At 34.0% G+C, this 18,441-nt stretch overlaps 3 protein-coding genes across 7 annotated transcripts in view; 1 reads left to right on the plus strand and 2 right to left on the minus strand.

Moving 5' to 3' along the window:
- The window catches only part of LOC726243 (flotillin-2), a 96,804-nt gene that overhangs the window by 65,566 nt on the left and 12,797 nt on the right, over positions 1-18,441 (plus strand). The window lies entirely within an intron of this gene.
- Positions 83-9,060, minus strand: LOC410747 (glucose dehydrogenase [FAD, quinone]). Of its 3 annotated transcripts, none has more exons than XM_006564980.3 (6): positions 8,774-9,060; positions 5,074-5,159; positions 3,319-3,521; positions 2,970-3,184; positions 1,449-2,628; positions 83-1,377 (listed from the first exon to the last, which is right to left on the minus strand). In XM_006564980.3, exons 2-6 carry the CDS (start codon positions 5,137-5,139, stop codon positions 1,107-1,109), a joined length of 1,935 nt encoding a protein of 644 aa, XP_006565043.1. In that variant the 5' UTR covers positions 5,140-5,159; positions 8,774-9,060; the 3' UTR covers positions 83-1,106. The 3 variants fall into 3 exon arrangements, with proteins under 3 accessions (XP_006565043.1, XP_016769490.1, XP_006565042.1); XM_016914001.2 differs by lacking the exon at positions 8,774-9,060 and adding an exon at positions 7,378-7,486; XM_006564979.3 differs by lacking the exon at positions 8,774-9,060 and adding an exon at positions 6,429-6,779.
- On the minus strand, positions 10,959-18,338 carry LOC552395 (glucose dehydrogenase [FAD, quinone]). Its single transcript, XM_026445535.1, has 5 exons — positions 17,759-18,338; positions 15,937-16,372; positions 14,111-14,495; positions 12,686-12,968; positions 10,959-12,496 (listed from the first exon to the last, which is right to left on the minus strand). The coding sequence occupies exons 1-5, from the start codon at positions 18,158-18,160 to the stop codon at positions 12,098-12,100; spliced, it is 1,905 nt and encodes a 634-aa protein (XP_026301320.1). The 5' UTR covers positions 18,161-18,338; the 3' UTR covers positions 10,959-12,097.

Consider the following 18,441-nt stretch of genomic DNA (forward strand, 5'->3'; position numbering starts at 1 on the left):
TTGTCATTAAAATCGGGCTATAAAGAGATATGTAAAAAAAAAAAGAAAACGGGTTTAAAGATATATAAATAGAGACATCTCGTCATTATCATCGATGCGATTTTATTTTAATCCTTTCCGTGATTCCAAAATGTACACGAAACTTCATTAAGATTCACGAAGATAACAGATATTTCTGATATCGAGAGAGAAAAAAAAAATATATATTCGTTATGAAACGGTAAATTGATAATAATAGCAGGTTCAACAAGTGGTGATATGTGAATAATAAAATAATTAGGAATAATTTATCGTGTTTGGAGAAACAATTTTTTTATTAAAACAATGTGTCGACTCCAATTTGTCGATGGAGTTTATATATCGAACGTTGTTCATCACGAAACGTTAAATTTAATGTTTAAAAAAAAATTCTATCTCAAACGGTCGAGAGGCAGTTCATATGTTAACGAAAGTTTATCTTTTTTCGAGATCGTAAAAAATTCAAAGAAACGCGTTCTAAGGATTGTGTTGCGCAATAATACAGGTCAAGATGTCACTTTTACTGAATAATTCAAAGTCTAAAGAAACGTTTTGCTTTTTATCAAACGCTCCACGAATCACCTAAGGAAAATTCCTAGAATTTTGGAAATGATCCACGTTGAGAAATGGAAAATATCGAGAAAAAAAAAAAAAGAATATATGTACAATTCTAAGTGTTTTTTCACATCACTCTCCTATCGTTCAGTATCCCTATAATACTTATCTCTTTTTTTTTTTGTACATATTTCGAAATAATTGGATTAAAAGAAATAACGGAATGTTACAAACGAATATATTACAAAAATTCATTTGAAAAGCTATTAGGAACAATTTTATCCGTAGATAAGATAAACCTGTTTTTACAAACGTAATTTAAAATTTAGAATTTTATTCCAAAATTGACATTCCGGATCTCGCCGATAACATAAATTTAAATCCACGACAAACATTCGTATCGTGGTGGTAACCAGACTAACCGTTCCAATTAATGGGATCCACGAGAGATAGAAAACTACTCGCGATTCCATCAGTCGGATCGAATTTCATAACAGCGCCCTCTACATTCCCTATCATAATTCCCTAGAAACTTATATCTTGGACCACGCGTGCGTGATCATGTCTGCTGCTTTTTCCGCGACCATCAAGATGGCGGCGACAGGGTTGCCATTTGGCACGAGAGGAAACACGGACGCGTCCGCCACTCTGAGATTCGACACGCCGCGCACGCGAAGCTCCGGGTCCACGACGGCTGTTGGATCGTCGTACGCTCCCATCTTACACGTACCCGATTGGTGGTTCTCTGGCCCGGTCGCCGCTCTCACGTAACACTCCCAATACGCGTCGCTGCCGAAGTGATAACTGCGAAAGAATAAGAAGAAAAAATTACAACGAATATCGAAATGAAAATTGAGAGGTTAATCGCTTCTTACTCCGTGCACATCGGATGGACGACAGTGTCGAGTCTGAAGTCCCATTGCTTGAGGGCTTGAGTGTCTACGAGTTGTATGGATTTCTTGATACCCTCGACCAACACCTTCAGGTCCTTCGTGTCGACGAAATAATTAGGATAGATGAGGGGCGGGGCCAACGGGTCGCTCGAGCGTAGTTTCAAGTAGCCTTTGCTCGCCGCGGTGAGGGCCGTTGGCCTGACGTTGATCTGTCTCCTTTCCGGGCACAGGCCAAGCGCCCCGTTCAAACACTCGAACTCGAGCCCCGTCCTCGGGCACCTGGGCGCGAATCCGTCGAAGAACACCTGGATGTCGGGGATACCCGTGACCGCGTAACTGCTCTCGAAGAAGGCGGTGACCTGGGTAAGCCCGGTGCTCGTCATGGGCCCGGTCCTTGTCTCCAGATACTCGTTCACGCTGTTCATAGTCATCGCCTCGTAAGCCGTATCCTTGATGCTGAATTGGACGCCTATTGACACGTGATTGTGAAGATTCTTCCCCACTGGCAGATCCTTGACCACGTGCATCCCCAATTTGGTCAATTGATCCTTGGGCCCTATCCCAGAATTCAACAAGATATGGGCCGACCCGATCGTCCCCCCCGTCAACACCACCTCCTTGTTCGCCTTCGCGATCCTCTTATACCCGTCCTTGTCTACCAGCTCCACGCCGTACGCCTTCCCCTGCCAGTCCATCAGCACCTTGGTCACGTGAGCGTTTATCAACACTCTCAGATTGCTCCTACCGTGGACCGGCCTTAAATAATTCCTCGTCGCCGTCCCTCTTACACCGTTGTCGGTCGTCATCGGGGCTATCATGAAACCCGTCTGCGTGTACTCCTTCAATTTCGACGTCCTGTAACCGAGCTCGGACGCCGCTTTCAAAATCTCGTCGGCGAACGCCGGTTTGTCGGGATAGAATTGAATCTTCATTGGGCCGGGGACGGGTACGGTCCTGGGCTTGTCGGATAATATCGATTGGTCGATCGGGTCCTCGGCACGCTCGAAATAGTGCGTCACCTCGTCGTACGACCAGCCGGTGGCGCCGCCACGCGCCCAACCGTTGTAAACTTCCGGATGCCCCCTGCTGTACATCATCCCGTACATACCCGCCGTGCCTGACATCATTTTTCCACGTGGCCACGAGCACACTCCGTCGTTTTCTTCGTTCGGAAACGAGTAAAGATTTATTTATCAAAGTTTTACAGTTAGTTCGAGCGGCTATCGAATAAATAATTGATTTCGAAGTAACTTTAACCGTTGAATTTTTCCCCACCACAGCTACATTAAATTATAATACGTATGAGAATGGCTTCTGTTTGACACAGAATCGGAGAGTAACATTAATAATTTATTATTCGAAATTTTTAACTATTTTACTTTATCTACAATTATTATTGTACGTTTCCAGCAATAAATTATCTCTAACGACGATCGCTCGAATAATTAATAATTCATTTTACTCGTTGTCAACGTTCTATTTTTCCTAGTGCAATTAATTCACCTAAGCAGGCCGTGGGGTGGGGTTCGGTGGGCTCGGTTTTGAATCTCCAATCCAGCGTCGAGTTGACCGCGTGAACGGCGAGGCCGGGGATCGAAGTCATCGAGGGCTCTTCCGGCCCGGCTTCGATCAGCAGAACCCTCCACCATGGATTGTCGCTTAATCTCCTGGCAATTACGGGCCCGGCCACCCCTGCTCCGACCACGATAAAATCGAACCTGTGTTCTCGCGAGAATTAATTAGAATTTAAATTATACTTGTGTCTCGTATATTAATCTGATGGAAAAAAATAATTTGGAATAAATTTATTTAATGAGATAAAGAGGGAGGGAGGGAGAAAAAGAATTCTTACCATTCGTTGGGCACCTCCTCGCTGCCAAGCCTGTTGCAAGGATTAGCGATATCGCAAGTAGAGGCGATAACTTTCTCGACCAAGCTCATAAAAGATGTCTTCACGCCGCACGTTGATGCCATGTAAGACGTGTCTTTGAAGGAGTTGCACGAGCAACATGATGTCTCGTTGTTGTTGTTGTTGTCTAATTGGTTGATCTGAAACTGGTTAACGAGATTCTTATTTTTCGTTTTTTCAATTTTTTATTACTTTTGGAATATAAAATTAGAGGAGGAGGAGATTTGGACGAAGAGACGAATTTTTGTCATTGAATTCGTTGGGATAGGAAATAATAGTTTTGTTATCTCGTGAGTTAAGTTTTTTCGTAACGGTTGAGTGTTAAGCTCGCTACCTTGACTCGAATTGCAACAACACGATGATGCAAGTTCAAAGCAATTAATTTAAAGGAAAAATAAATTATTATATAAATGTGTGTATAAATTCCTTGCTTCAAATTGTAATCAACTTTAATCTCTGGATACATAATCATTTTAATGAAGTTGAAACGAATGAAATTTAATTGTTACGATATAATATATACGATTGTTAAATCAATTAGCATAAACTTAAATGGGTTAATTAAAATCTAAACTGGTGTGAATAAGTATAAGTTTTTTTCACACGAGTGTTACATATTCGTTGAAAGAAAAAAGAGAAAATTTACGAGCAGTACCATTTTTTTTTTTTTTACCAATTTTGCCAATTTTTTTCTTGAAGAAATCTGAAAAGATTAAAGAAAGATTCAAACGAAAGGAAATGAAATTAAAATCAATGTGAACAAAATAATAAATATTCGTTAAAACAAAATTACAAACAGTACCATTTTACCAATTTTGCTAATTTTTTCTTGAAGAATTCTGAAAAGATTAAAGAAAAATTCAAACGAAAAGAAATGAAATTAAAATCAACGTGAATAAATAATATATGTATTACGTTAAAAGAAAATTACAAGCAGTACCATTTTTTTTACCAATTTTACCAATTTTTTCTTGAAGAATTCTGAAAAGATTAAAGAAAAATTCAAACGAAAAGGAATGAAATTAAAATCATTGTGAACAAATTATACATATTCATTAAAAGAAAATTTACAAACAGTACCATTTTTTTTACCAATTTTGCCAATTTTTTCTTGAAGAATTCTGAAAAGATTAAAGAAAAATTCAAACGAAAAGAAATTAAATTAAAATCAATGTGAACAAATAATAGATATTCGTTAAAATTAAAGAAAAATTACAAGTACCATTTTTTAATAATTTTACCAATTTTTTCTTGAAGAATTCTGAAAAGATTAAAGAAAAATTCAAACGAAAAGAAATGATATTAAAATCAATGTGAACAAATAATATATCTATTACATTAAAAGAAAATTACAAGCAGTACCATTTTTTTTTACCAATTTTGCCAATTTTTTCTTCAAGAATTCTGAAAAAATTAAAAAAAGATTCAAAAGGAATAAATTAAAATCAATGTGAATAAATAATAGATATTCGTTAAAAGAAAATTACAAGCAGTACCATTTTTTTACCAATTTTACCAATTTTTTCTCAAAGAAAATCCGAAAAAATTCAACACACATCATTCGAACATCTATCATTGTCTATCGAAACGTGGCAATCTTTACGTACATTTATCAACAAATTGGAATTTTTTCCCCGCATGGACAATAAAAAACATCTTGATTGATAGATCGATTTTATTTTATTTTATTTTATTTACCTGAAACGGTAGCCGAAACGTGAACGCCAATCGCAGCAGGAACGAGAATAGGATGTAGAATCTCATCTTGTTCGATTAAGGATCACCTGGGAACAGATAAAACAAGATCGATTAAGCAAATCGAATGTTTCTTTTTTTAATGAAAGTTAGGATTCGAAAACTTGGATTGCACGATAATTTCCCAACTGTAATAATGCAAACATAATCGCAATAGTTGCAAGTTTCCTCGAATTGAACAAACGATTAATTTGTTGAAATTTTGAGATCACGAAGCGATGGATAGGAAATTTTTTTTTTTTTTTCAGAAAAATTTTTATTAATCTTTTTTGACATCGTTCAACGATAATGATGATAAATATTGTCAAGCATACGTTGCACCTAATTTCTGAATAAATTAGATTACACTCCTTCCTTGATAACAGATAACACGAGAGTGCGGATGAATCACAAAGTTGGTCTCGCGCTCTACAATTCGTGATGCTTTATGCGTGAAAGTCTTGTCAGTCTTGAAGAGAGCAATTAACCCTGTCTTGGATCGTGCAAAATCGTTGGAAACAGACTTTCGAAAGTCCGGGGAATTTGCTTTTGTAAGAGAGGAATGATATATGGGATTTGAAAGTGAATTTTTTTTTTCTTTTTCTTCTTCTTTTTTTTTTTTTTTATTATTTCGTCTAACAGTTTCTCGGATGATTGTTTCGAGCAAAATGATCGTTTCCCACAATTTCGTCCATTCCTTCTGGAATTGTTAATCGTCCGAATAATTATATATTCGAAAACGATTCGCAATTTTCTTATTTTTTTTTAATTTCCATGACACGATATATTTCTTTCTTTTTTTTTCTTTTAATTTTAATTAGGAATTGTTATTATGATCATGATGTATCAGAAAATTAATGAAAAAAATTTATATCCTAAGAGAATCGTTGTTTCGAAGAAAATATTCCTTTTGATTTATTCTTATTCGATACAAACTCAAATATATATATATATATATATATATATATTTATATCCATTCAGTTCTCCTTTCACTACGATGTTCAACAATCCCATTCAATCTTCAAATTAAAATTAAATCCACGTGCACGTTCTATTTATTATAACAAATATATATATTTCTATCTATCAATTATATATCTATACAAATTCAATATTGAAAAATAAAGAACTCTCATAATTTAAAAAAAAATCTAAATCTAAACAACTTCTTTCTCCCTAATATAATAAAACAATCATCAAACGAAATCTCCAAAAAAAAAATCCTACACTAACCCATTTCTCCCTAAAACAGAAGCGCAACGAGAAAAAAAGATATAAATATCCCCGTCCCGAAAATTCAGTGTTTTTAACAACCAACCTGGACAAAGAAGAGTCGTCGAAGAGTGGATCGATCGATCGATCGACAGAGAGAGAGAGAGGAGGTGGCGGCCAGTTAAGCGGCTCGTCGTCTCTGGATGCGCGGAGTATATCGAGAGACATTTGGGCAAGCCCCCCCCACACACTCTCACACACGCGCACGCACACACAGCGCGCCGCTGTATGGATGGATTTCCTCTTTTCGACTCGGCCGAGGAGTGCGCCACGTGAAAGCTCGTCCATCCGTCCATCCGTCCGTCCGTTCGTCCATACGCTGTTTTTCCACGCGTTATATGCGGCGTCCACGGCCGCACTAGACGCCGCTAATTAACGAGCTCTTTGGCCTCTTCGAACCTTGCCGGCCCGGGAAGGGAGGCTCGCTTCTCTTCCGGAGAAAGAAGGAGCGTGACGTCACGGAGAGCAAGAATTTTGGGGTGGGGGAGGTGGTTCGAAATTCGAGTACAGGATTGGGGAAGGAAGGAATAGTGGGCGGATTTATCTGTCGTCCGACTGTTGACTGGAGACAAATAAACGTGGGTGGACGCGGGAGATTAATAATAAGAGAGCGTTTCTCTTCGATTTGGGAGAGATTGGAATCTCGTTTGATTAACATTTTCACGTCTGGAAATTATGGATTGGAGATATTGTTGGATGAATTATTGAATTATTGGAGAATATTTAATATAGGTTTGATTTAGGATCTGGTTTTTTGGTTAAAAGAGGACGAAACGCCGTTATGTTATATGTTATGCGCAGTTGGTGGAGGGGAGGTGTTTCTTTCGAACGAGTCACGTGATCGTATCCTTTGATATTAATAATTTTTTCGACGATTGATTTTCTTATTCCCGTTTGATCGAAGAAAATAATAATGGAGGAAAGTATGTGTACTTGATATGTTTTTTTTTTTTTAAAAAGTTTGCTGCTATAATAATGGATTAATTTGGACGTACCTTCGCAAAAATTGGGAAAGAAAAGTTTCACTTCTCGATATTATTCACTGATGAAACTTGAAGTTTGTTTTCTCCCGTCGTTTATATGCGGTTTCATGAATTGGTCGATAAAGAAATTTGATAATGGTATCGATTTTTTCTCCTTCTTCTTTTTTTTTTTTTTTTTCCTCGAACGAATCATTACAAAACAATTAGAGATTAATGGGACCACTTGTGCGAAGAAATCGATGATATCAATTACGTGTCAAACGTCGTGCAAGATCGTACAGATAAGTAAATGTAATTTTACGGTCAAACGTATATACATCATCTTCTATATCTTTATCATTTCTCCTCTCCTTTTTCAATCAGTTTGTTTCAAAAATTTTTTTTTTTTCATAGATCTCAAAATAATAATTTCTTTTTTTTATCACTATTATTATTATTATTATTATTATTAAAATATTCGTATTTAGAAAAAATTTAAATCTTTTCCTCTCGTTCCTTATTATTTTAAAGCGTTTACAAGTATTTTTCTTTTTTTTTTGCTTCCTTCGCACACGTGTGTTCCTGCTCCACGTGTACGCCATATGCGATTTATATCGTGGGAGATAAACTGTACATTTTCACACGTATCCTTGTACATCTGTCGATTAAAAATCTACGATTCATTCTGAACATTCTATATCTGTTTCCGCTTCTTTTTTTTCTTTCTTTCTTTCTTTTTTTTCTTCTTATCGCTACGAGAATCCTTGCACGTATTATTTATTTTTACGATTTATCAATAGAGAAAACTTATAAATCTTTATAAATCTTATCGTCGTTAATATTATATATATACTCCTGTGACAAGTGAGATATTAACAATAAGAATTATCTAGGGGAAAATCCGAGAATTTTTCTTCCTTCCTCCCCGCCCGATAAGTTGTTTTCGACTCGATCGGTAAAAAAGAATTTCCACCGGAATTTTTTCGTCGCGGGAAAATTGTCCTTACTTTTTTCGAAAACGAGACAATTTCGTCGAAAAATTCTTTCTTCTCGTTTCGAGAAATGATTCAACGAAGGTTGAGAACGGATGGAATAGAAATTTATGCAAAACAATATTTATTACAAATAATATATTCCACGAAATATCGTTAATCGTGTATCGTACAATTGATATAGAATATTGCCAATTCATTGAACGATTACATGTTCGAGTACTTTTATCGTTCACTCGCGATATTTATCTCGAGCTGAATAAAGCTATTAATAAAATAGAAGGAAAAAAATTTAAATGCCACTTCAAAATCCAATCTTTAAAATAATAATCTTTCTTTCTTTCTTTTTTTTTTTTTTTTACTCGAATTTTCCAACAAATCCAAGAAAATTATTTTACGATTAAATGATTAAATAAATTCCTATTCGAAATTCTTACCCAGTTTCGTGTGCTCCTCCTCATTTTTTTTAATCCTCTTCTCGATCACCCCCTTGTTTCCATTTTTTTCCGCCGATCACATGTTTTCACTTCCGCCTTTCCAATACGATTTCGGATTATTTTCTGAGCCAGCGAATTCCAGAGTGCATCCAGAGAATAAAAAAAAATCTATCTATTCTCTCAAATATCCGCTTATGAACCTTTTCACAAACTTTTGTAAAAATTATTATTATCCTCTTCTACAGATGGATTTTTAAAAAAGAACTCGTTTTTATCTTGCTCCAATATCTCTTGATCACGCGTACTATTTTCAATAATAATTCTTCAGAGTGTTGATCATGCTTGTAATTCAAACAAATATTGAAAAATTCGATGGATTCGAATTTATAAATTATTACAGTTTGTGAATGAGAAAAGAGATGAAAGAATTCTAATAAAATCACTTTCAATTTACATTCAAATTCACTTCACTTCAATCGTTCGATTATTAAATAAAATACAAAAAGGACGTAGTATTAGATATTCACTTTTCGAAATATTATTATTATTAACATAATTTCGATATTCGTCACGGGAGAATAAAAAAGAAGAAACATATATCCTTGGAAATAAAATCACGAGATTTCAAAATTCGCGCCGAAAAATAGAACCGAGCCAATCGAATTGAAATGTTTGAAATTCGAGAAGGAAAAAGAGAGGAACGCGCAAAACTTGCTTGCTCGCCCGGGATCGAACACCTCGAATCACTGAATCGAGAGGTTTCACTCTCGCCCGATTCTGTTCTGTCGAAAGTGGGACCTTAATTGAGCGGGCTCACCGTTGGAAAATTGTTTTCACGGAGCACACGGAGGAAAGTTGAATCCGTTGCGCTTGTGAAACGTAATGTAGTAGGGACGATAATGGAGGTTTCAACAGGTGGAAGAATCGTTTTTGCCTCGGAAAGTGAATTCTATGTTTCCATTCCATTGTGAAGGGAGAGAATTCGTTGCCTCGTTTCTTTTTTTTCTTCTTCTTCTTCTTCTTTTTGATTCATCTCTTCGATCGAAGTTTAAGGAGAAATTTGAGAGTGAAATTATAAATTGATAATTTAAAAGATTATGTATCGTATTTTGGAATAATTGGAATAAGGATTGTTTCTTTATCATATATTTTCTCGATAATTTTTTTACCGAATTTCGACTCGAACCGTATAATTTCTCGTTGCAATTTTAATTAAAAAATTATCCATCGATCCTTAAGAATTTTAATTTCAATTTTTTTCCTCGAAAAAGCTTCGAAACGTGCTCCTTAAATATATTCGCGATGAAGTTTAAAAACTGAATTCAATCCCTCCGAATTATCCTAGGGAATTTTTATCCGTCAAATCCCTAGGAATCGATATTTTCTTGTCTTCTTTCGTTTCGTCTTCGAATAAAAAATACGATTTCGAATTTCGAATTCGATGATTGTGATTCATTTCTCTCTCGATTTATTTCCTAATTTTTCATGGTCCCGTTATTTTATTTTAACCAAATTCCCTATTGACGGTTAACAAATCGGCTTATCTTCCATCTCGCTTTCTCGCATGAAGGAATACCTAAAAATCGCGGAGGCTCGAAAAATTGCATCAGATCTGCAGGATTCTATGCTCCTTTTCCTTTTTCGCAATTACCATTTACATTTTTTCTTTTTTCTTTTTTTCGTTTCAAAAATAAGACAAAAGTGTTGTTCGATCCGATGTTAATTCTTCTTCTTCTTCTTCCTCTTTTTTTTTTTTTTGAGTTTAATTATAAGGCACGAGAAGTTCAATAAGTAGAATAATGCATCATCATGGGAACTTTCAATTGTCGGTAATTGATGTAAGAATTTAATTTATCTGGCCGATCGATTAATTATTAAAAATTGGTATAATGATATTATAATGAAATTATCTGATCGTGAAAAAAATGAATAGGAAGTAAATAGTTGCAAGTCAGTTAAACGTGCTCGTCGATGGTTGTAAGTAAATTGAGTCGAGGAATACACGTGTATGTAAATGAACTAAATATATATATATATATATATATGTATGTATGTATATATTATTTAAGAAGAAAAAAAAATCGCTGGCTTCGTTCCTTTCTTCCTACTTTCTTTCCTTTCACTAACCACTCTGTATATATAATATGTTGGAAGGATACAATGGTACAGGTGCAAAACGATTTTGTTCTCGATTCAAAAATGAATTTTTTTATTTAGTTAATAAACTGTAACTGTTAATAATTAGAATTGTCAATTGTCATCATAATATTTACAATATTGATATTATCCTTTGTTAAACTTATGCTAATAAATCTCGTCTTTTATACGACGATCAATCTCAAAATTTTTCAAAATATCCTAGGGATATTTCGATTTATCAAATCCCTCAACAATATCGTTGACGATAGAATCATAAAATTTGATCCTCTATTCGTGATAAAATTTTAAAAGTTTTCGATCAATTCCTTCTTCAAAATATCCTAGGGAATTTCGATTTATCAAATCCCTCAACAACAATCGTGATATCGTTGATAATAAAATCACAAAATTTGCTCCTCTATTCGTGATAAAATTTCAAAAGTTTTCGATCAATTCCTTCTTCGAAATATCCTAGGGAATTTCGATTTATCAAATCTTTCAACAATCGTGATATTATTAACGATAGAATCACGAAATTTGATCCTTTTATCTTTCGTGATAAAATTTCAAAAGTTTTCGATCAATTCTTTCTTCGAAATATCCTAGGGAATTTCGATTTATCAAATCCCTCAACAACAATCATGATATCGTTGATAATAGAATCACAAAATTTGCTCCTCGATGAAATTTCAAAAGTTTTCGATCAATTTTTCTTCGAAATATCCTAGGGAATTTCGATTTATCAAATCTCTCAACAATCGTAATATCATTAACGATAGTATCACAAAATTTGTTCCTCTATTCGTGATAAAATTTCAAAAGTTTTCGATCAATTTCTTCTTCGAAATATCCTAGGGAATTTCGATTTATCAAATTCCTTAACAACAATCGTGATATTGTTGATAATAAAATCATAAAATTTGCTTCTTGATGAAATTTCAAAAGTTTTCGATCAATTCCTTCTTCGAAATATTCTAGGGAATTTCGATTTATCAAATCAAGAACAATCGTGATAGAATCACAAAATTTGATCCTCTATTCGTGAAATTTCAAAGTTTTCGATCAATTCCTTCTTCGAAATATCCTAGGGAATTTCGATTTATCAAATCCCTCAACAACAATCGTGATATTATTAATAATAGAATCACAAAATTTGCTCCTCGATGAAATTTCAAAAGTTTTCGATCAATTCCTTCTTCGAAATGTCCTAGGGAATTCTTTAACTCCCCAATCCTCCTTAATCATATCGGCAGCCTTCTCCGCGATCATGATCGTGGGCGCGTTCGTATTTCCAGAGACGATCGTGGGCATGATGGACGCGTCGATCACTCGCAATCCCTGGACACCGTGCACCCTCAGCCTCGGGTCGACCACCGCCATTTTGTCACTAGCCGGCCCCATTTTACACGTGCCGCTCGGATGGTAAATGGTCATCGTGTAATATCTGGCGTAGCAACGCCAATAATCGATCGACGGATACTCGAACGAGGAACATTCGGAAAGTTTGTTGGGATTCGGTCGGGCCTTCAGTCGTTTCATCGTCGCCGTTTTGCTCATTTCGTAGATGAACTTTGCCCCCTCCGCCTGCGATTACATTAAAAAAGTTTGTGACGATATTATATTGGAAAGTGATTCGATGTATCCTGTTAATTTATCCAGAGTTGAGTTTCTAAAAGATTCAATTAAGAAAATCTAACTAACAGAAACGGGATGTGATTGAAATTGGATCATTGACACTGATTCCGTTATTATTCGTTCAATTAGTTTTATTACCAAAACATCGAGATCGTGCGGGTCGTCGAAGTAGTTTGGAACAATGATCGGTTGATCGTAGATGTGTCTGGTGCGAAGCTTAATGTATCCCCTGCTTTTTGGCCTAAGCAGCAACGGTATGATCATGTACGAGTCTTGGTACAATATATTCTCGTATAAACGTTCGTAAAAGTTGTCCATTACGTTGCAGTCCCGCTTCCCAAACAGTCCACCGTCCGTGTTGTCGGCCATTGAGGAGAGGAACAGTTGTATGTCGGGATAATCTGCCGATTCGTTCGCATATCTGGAACGCAATTTCGTCTATAATAGAAGGATCGGATAATTTTCAATCAGTCCAACTTTTTTTAATTACAGAATTAAAACCTTAATTGTACGTGTTTATCACGTTTATGTGGAAAAATTCTGGGATCCTAGGGTTCCCTAGGATTTTATCTAGTTAGAAAGACTATGTACTGTCTTATTTTATATTTGTTTTTCTTGAAAAGGGGAATGGTAAAGAGGATTCATTCTGAAACTGAGATGTAAGACAATATGTCTAACCTATAATATATCACTTTTATTAAAATTGTTCCTCTTAAATATTCTAATTTCAACAAAATTTTGTCTATAATAGAAGGATAATTTTCAATCAGTCCAACTTTTTTTAATTACAAAATTAAAACCTTAATTGTACGTGTTTATCACGTTTATGTGGAAAAATTCTGGGATCCTAGGGTTCCCTAGGATTTTATCTAGTTAGAAAGACTATGTACTGTCTTATTTTATATTTGTTTCTCTTGGAAAGGGGGATGGTAAAGAGGATTCATTCTGAAACTAAGATGTAACACAATATGTCTAACCTATAATATATCACTTTTATTAAAATTGTTCCTCTTAAATATTCTAATTTCAACAAAATTGACAAAACATCGTATATTCTTTTTTATCAAATTTTCAAAAATTTAATAGCCAAAAATATTCATAAAAGTCACAATCTAATCAAATATCAAATTTTCAAAAATTTAACTAGAAATATTCATAAAAATCACAATCCAATCAAATACCAAATTTTCAAAAATTTAATAACCAGAAATTCACTTGGTATTCATAAAAATTATAATCAAAAATATCAAATTTTCAAAAATTTAATAATCAAAAATATTCATAAAAGTCACAGTCTAATCAAATATCAAATTTTCAAAAATTTAATAGCTAAAAATATTCATAAAAGTCACAATTTAATTAAATACCAAATTTTCAAAAATTTAATATCCAAAAATATTCATAAAAATTCAATCAAATACCAAATTTCCAAAAATTTAATACTCAGAAATATTCACTAAAATATAATCTGAACTGAATACCAATATCACGTATTCCTCTCTCTTTTTTCTTAAAATTCCTCTCACATAAAAAAATCTTGAACGGGAGGAACACAATACTCACTTGGTATTGATGAATGCCATTCCCTCGGCAACATTAACGGAGTACATCGGCCCGCTATAATTGTTGGCGAACAATCTAAGCGAGTGGGCGTTGATCGTGTTCATCAAGTTGAAGGTGAACGATCGTGTGAGATTCGCCGGTTTGTTCACCAAGTAGCTCATTCCACCTATAGCGACGTGATCCTGAAGATTGCTGCCCACTCCAGCCGCGTCGTGGACCACGGAGATGTTCAGCTCTCTCAAGTGCTCCTTCGGCCCGATCCCGGACACCATTAACAACTGCGGCGATTGTATCGCGCCCGCCGACACTATCACCTCCCTATTGGCCCTCACGATACGACGCGAGTTCCCTACTCGAAACTGAACGCCATAAGCCTTCTTCTTCCCTCCATCTGGAAAAAGAATCGCACACCTTTTCCTTTTCTTTCTCTCTCTCTCCTTCTTCCTAGTTTCTCAGAACAGAAATAATAAACGTAATAAGTTAATAACGTAACAATGTATCTCTTACCGCTTTCACTTCTTTCAGGATCTAATACAAGTCGAAAGGATAAAGAGGAAATTCTTTATGGAAAAATCTTGTTATATATATTCTTAAATCTGACTCATCTAAGTGTGAAATTTAAGTGAAAAGAAAATCAAGCAAAATCTTATGGAAACTTAGATCTGTCCAAAATTTCTTCAATCAATTCTTCGTATAAGAATTCAACGACTATGTTCTTAACGAAAATTGTTACCAATATATATATATATATATATATATATATATATATATATATATATATATATATATATATATATATATATTGCTTATTAAATTTGACTCATTCGTGAGAAATTTAGAAAAATTCTTTCTTTCACAATTCCAATTTAAGATAAGAATTCATACAATAATAATTCCTACAAGATGAACGTTCTCAAATTGTTACTAAATTAATGTATAGTATAGTATAGTATAGTAATGTATATTGCTTGTTAAATCTAATTATCATTTAATTTAACAATTAAGATAAAAAATTTGTACAAAATGAATGACAATGTTCTCAAATTGTTACTAAAGTAATATATAGTAATGTATAGTATAGTATAGTATAGTATAGTATAGTTTAATATAGTACAGTACAGTGCAGTACAGTATAGTATAGTATAATACAATATAGTATAATACAGTACAGTGCAGTACAGTATGTAATATAATACAGTACAATATAGTACAGTATAGTATAGTATATTGCTTGTTAAATCTGATTATCATTTAATTTAACAATTAAGATAAAAAATTTATATAAATAAAAATTCGTGAACAAAATGAATGACAATGTTCTCAAATTGTTACTAAAATAATATATAGTAATGTATAGTATAGTACAATATAATATAGTATAATATAGTATAGTATAGTATAGTATAGTATAGTATAGTATAGTATAATATAGTACAGTACAGTACAGTAAAGTATAATACAGTACAGTACAGTACAGTATAAAGTACAGTACAGTATAGTATAGTATAATATTGTATAGTATAGTACAATACAGTACAATATAGTACAGTATAGTATAGTATATTGTTCGTTAAATCTGATTATCATTTAATTTAACAATTAAGATAAAAAATTCATATAAAAAAAATTCGTACAAAATGAATGATTTCAAATTGTTACTAAAATAATATATAGTATAGTATAGTATAGTATAGTATAGTATAGTATAGTACAGTATAGTATAATATATTGCTCGTTAAATCTGATTAATTAATCCGTTTAATTTAACGATTAAGATAAAAAAAAAAAAATTCGTAGAAGATAAAATTATTCAAGATAGAACTTGCCTCGTCTCACCAAAATCTTCTCCACCATCGATTTCGTGCCGATATCGAGATTTCTCCTTCTGGAGACGGATCGAAGGAAAGCTTTTGCCGCGCTGCACCTCAATCCATTCCTCAATGTTCCGTGGGAATAGGTGAACCCGGTCTGCCTCGCCCCGTTCACGTCCACGATCTCGTATCCCATCTCGGTCCCGGCTTTCATCAGATAATCGATGATGGACAACCGATAATGGAAGTGTTCGACGGTCAAGTGGCCGCCTGTCTGGTGATACGGAGAGTCCCGATACTCCTCGATCCTCATGTCCTCCGATTTCTTGAAGTAGGCCAGCACGTCCTCGTAACCCCATCCCACGTTACCCATCCTTTCCCAATTATCGTAATCCTTTCTGTTCCCACGAATGTACAGCATTACGTTCAATACGCTACTTCCGCCCAACACCTGCATCCATCCAATAATACTTAAAATTAAAATTTGTTAAAATATTGTTAAATATGTTAAAAGTATGTATTTAATGTAATCCATGTAATTAATTAAAAATATGTTAAAATTTGATGCGTTTGACAAAACGTAATTCTCTTTAATTGGTTTCAGTTAAAAAATTCGAGATTTTTTTTTTTTGTTGAAAGATGAGAGATCGATTCTTTAGACATTTTTTTCACAAGTTCAAACAGTAATTGTGATTAACTTAAACAAGTGATTTTATTAAGTTTTAAGGTTTTGATTCTTTTATTTAATTAAAAATATGTTAAAATATTCGATGCGTTTGACAAAACGTAATTCTCTTTAATTTAAGTTAAGGGATTGGAGGTTTTTTTTTTTTTTGAAATTTTTTTTTAAGTTCAAACAGTAATTGTGATTAACTTAAACAAGTGATTTTATTAAGTTTTAAGGTTTTGATTCTTTTATTTAATTAAAAATATGTTAAAATATTCGATGCGTTTGACAAAACGTAATTCTCTTTAATTTAAGTTAAGGGATTGGAGGTTTTTTTTTTTTTTTTTAAATTTTTTTTCAAGTTCAAACAGTAATTGTGATTAACTTAAACAAGTGATTTTATTAAGTTTTAAGGTTTTGATTCTTTTATTTAATTAAAAATATGTTAAAATATTCGATGCGTTTGACAAAACGTAATTCTCTTTAATTTAAGTTAAGGGATTGGAGGTTTCTTTTTTTTTTTTGAAATTTTTTTTCAAGTTCAAACAATAATTGTGATTAACTTAAACAAGTGATTTTATTAAGTTTTAAGGTTTTGATTCTTTTATTTAATTAAAAATATGTTAAAATATTCGATGCGTTTGACAAAATTCTCTTTAATTTAAGTTAAGGGATTGGAGGTTTTTTTTTTTTTGAAATTTTTTTTCAAGTTCAAACAGTAATTGTGATTAACTTAAACAAGTGAAACTTTAATAAGTTTTAAGATTTTGATTCTTTTATAATATTCAGAATATTCAGAAAAAAGATGATGTATGAATTACGAGAATTGAAGAATTGTTTTACGCGGAATATTATCTCATAAATTAGATTACGTATCTTAACTTTCTTAATTAGAATAACTTTCTATTCTCGCTTTTTCGCGCGTGTCAATTACATAATCTCTGGCATACTTCATACTTCATACTGGGATAACGTTTAAATTATCCTAAACAGCTGTGAAAACTCTTCTCTAATTCAACTCAAATATTCCCTGGAATAGCAATAACAATAGTTTAATTCGAATAATAATCTAAGTAAACAGAAAATTTTATCCTCGTATAAAATTTCAACGATTGGGAAAATTCGACGAATAAAAATCAATCAATTAAAATCTCTAAGAAACCGAACTACCTTGCCGCGCGGCCAGTTGCACTCGTGGCCCCTCATCGCTTTGCAATAATTGTCCGACGGTTCCGTCTTGAATTGCCAATCCACAGGGGTTAGTTGGAGAACCGGAAATATGGAGGGGACGTCGGAGAAGTCCGGCTCGTCGGCGCCCGCCTCCAGCAGCAACACCGTCCAATTACTGTTCTCCGACAATCGGTTGGCCAGCACCGAGCCGGCCGAGCCACCCCCGATTATCACGAAATCGTAACTCGTTTGGGGGGCCAGGGTCGGCCTCACCCTCGACTCGTGGTCAATTATATCCGACCTGTGCATACCGATCAGGATACGAAGAAGCACCAGGAAGCTCAGTTCTGGCCCGTACGACATTGCTATTCTCATGGCGGATATTTTCCCAACGTCGGCCATTTTTTTTTTTTTTTTTTGGAGGAGATCGTATTATTTTTTCGGATATTCGTCGAATTGTATTCGAGAAAGAGAAAGAAAATTTGAAATTTTAACTTTGAAATTATTGTTTGAATCTTTTTTTAAAATTGATCCTGTTTTAAAACACCAATCGTTGTGGAGCTGGAATAATTAATTTTGTGTATTTGTTGTGATGAATATTGTGTTTATTTTTAAATTTTTGTAATTTTAATATGGATATATAAAAAGTATTTAAATTCTTGTGATAAATCTTCAATAATTCC

This window comes from Apis mellifera, linkage group LG1, assembly GCF_003254395.2.
Source record: "Apis mellifera strain DH4 linkage group LG1, Amel_HAv3.1, whole genome shotgun sequence".
NCBI lineage: Eukaryota > Metazoa > Arthropoda > Insecta > Hymenoptera > Apidae > Apis > Apis mellifera.